At 33.5% G+C, this 2635-nt stretch overlaps 1 protein-coding gene across 1 annotated transcript; it reads left to right on the forward strand.

Annotated features, from left to right (window-relative positions):
* The first annotated feature begins 646 nt into the window (after positions 1-646).
* LOC109818048 (lachrymatory-factor synthase) lies at positions 647-1147 on the forward strand. Its single transcript, XM_020383444.3, has one exon. It carries the CDS (start codon positions 647-649, stop codon positions 1145-1147), a length of 501 nt encoding a protein of 166 aa, XP_020239033.1.
* Positions 1148-2635: the final 1488 nt, after the last annotated feature.

Raw genomic sequence — 2635 nt, forward strand, 5'->3', positions numbered from 1 at the left:
TTTTTTAAATAAATCCACTCTTTAGCACGTTTGAAATTATTAATGGGTGCAAAACCGAATATTTCAAACAATAAAAAAAAAATTAACAACATGATGATTCATCAAAATTGATTTATTGACCGTATATTTTATTTAGTAGCTTTCATTCTTTTTGAAGTTAGAAGGTTGACCGGCCGGTAATGCTGGGTTAACTTTACCTGCCAAGAAGAAATTAAGAGACTCTTCTAATAAGGGAAACACAACAACATTGTTTTCTGAACAATTTATGATTTATAATAAATTTTATTCAAGAATAATAAAGAGCATGTCCACAATATTAATTTATTCTTTTAATACTTCATTTATTCTATAATAATTACAATTTTAACATTTAAAGTACTTCTCAAAATAGATAATATTTTTAGTTTTCAATGTAATATTAATCAACATTTTACTAATTTATTAATTTATAAATCATAGAGTTACTACAATTAAAACTAATATATTTATGGTTAAATTTTGTTATTTTAGCAAAATTATTTATATAAAACTTGAATTTTTATTTAAAAACTTCGAAATACATTTGTACATAGAGATTAATATATAAATAGCGAAGTGTGGGCTTCACAGACAGACATACAGAATCCTAAGGATAAGAGAGAGAGGTATGGGTGGGTCTGAGGAATCGAAGTCAAGATGGGAAGGTGAAACTTCAATTGAAGTAGAAGGCATGAGTGCAGAACAAGTGTGGCCTCTGTTGGAAGACTTCTGTAGCATACACAAGTGGCTCCCAATAGAAACTTGTTTCCAAGTAGAGGGGACTTATGGGCAACCTGGTCTCATCCGATACTGTGCCATGAACATGAACACAGCAGATGATGAGCCAACATTGATGTGGGCCAAAGAGAAGCTACTCCACATAGATCCTATCCAACGCTCTTTGATATACGAGGTTGTGGACAGCAACATGGGATTCAATTCATATGTCGCCACTATCCAAGTATTCCCCGTACCTAAACCTACAACTTGTAAGATCCAATGGTCTTTTGTTTGTCATCCAATGGAAATGTTCACTTTTGAAGCCTTTTTCTCTTTGATTCGGTCTTTTATTCACTCCATGGCCAAGAACATGGAGCTAGCAGCATCTTCTCACGATAAATCTGCTTGATTTAGAATTTATTTGAAAGTAAGTTTAGAAATATATTTGAGTATTTCTCTGATGGAAAATATTTTTTATTTTTCAACTGAGAAACTCTCGTATACATTTCTAACTTGAATCTAATAAGTCTCTTAGTTAATTTCATGTAGTTGTGGTTGTGGGAAGATTTTTATCTGAAACAATTATTTTATTTTACACGGGTTCACCTTACGTGATGTTTGTATTTACGTGTGGTATATATATTTGTATGTTTTATGTATTGTTACAATTATGTAAGATGTGAATATTTATGTTGAGTTGATTAATTCAGAAATTGATTTGCTTTAATATAGGGTTTCTAGCATATTTGTAAATCTTCATTTCTGTGATCTAAACAGTGGTACGTAAATTAACCATTAGGTGAAGCTAGTAGTTGGGAGAATTGGGCCAAACCACGAATCACTCTGAACCAGCAAGCTTGCTCAGTTCTCGTTTTGTCCCTCCTCTTGTTTCATCCATTTTTTTTGTTATTGCTGTTGGGATCATTTTTATTTGTTCCAAAAGTCAACTTTGCTTGGTCAGTATTTTTACCAGAACCTGAGCCATAAGCGAAGAAAAAAAATGAAGACTACGGTTCTGTTTGAATTTTTTAAAACCACACGTTCGGTGAAAGTGAAATGTTTGAATTTAGGCTTATGTGTTTAGGGTTTAGGAACTTTGAAAATTCCGTAACTGCAGGATCGAAGGCACCTGGTAGTTGTTAGGTGATTAAGGGACATTGGATGAATGCTTGAATGAGTTTATAAAAAATAATTTATTCCTCTCACTTTCGGGGTTCTTTGTTCTTCTTTCTTTCCTCTGCCTCCTCTGATTTATCTTTGCATGGAGAGCCAGAAGTTCTTATAGGAAAAATTATTTAGTGATCAGATCACATGATCTAACAAGTTCTATATCACATATAATCAAATGTTATTATACTTTTCTTTTAAATTGAAAATTTTAAATGCAAGTTATATCCTTAGTAGTTCTTCATCACCTAATAACCTCTCTCACAATAGACAATGGATTACGCTTTTCCACTCTAGCACTGGTCTATGTAAGATTAAGGTTCTGATTGGAAAAGTTACTTTAGAAATATTTTGAAGAGAGAAAAAATGATAAAAAAAATTAAAATAATTTTTTTATGAGCTAAAATTAACTTTTGTTCCTACATTAAGTCCGCTGTCCGGCACGATTTTGTGAAACGATGTGGGACTTGTGGGACTTTTAGGCATACAGGAACAAGTTCCCCAATCGATGCTAAGAGGCAAGAGTGGCCTGTGCCCTCCTTCTAGCGCTAATGTTCCTACCGCATCCGAGGTATTGTCCGCTTTGGCGCTCGTTGGGCCGTCACGATTTTGTCCTTTAAAAGGCGCCTCGGTGGATTAAGGAGGAAGGGTGTTTATAAACTACCCTTAACCTCGACTCCAAAGCGATGTGGAACTTTTAGGCATACAGGAACATATATGAATTAAAATA

This window comes from Cajanus cajan, chromosome 6 (genome assembly GCF_000230855.2).
Source record: "Cajanus cajan strain Asha chromosome 6, NIPB_CcT2T_4, whole genome shotgun sequence".
Classification (NCBI taxonomy): domain Eukaryota; kingdom Viridiplantae; phylum Streptophyta; class Magnoliopsida; order Fabales; family Fabaceae; genus Cajanus; species Cajanus cajan.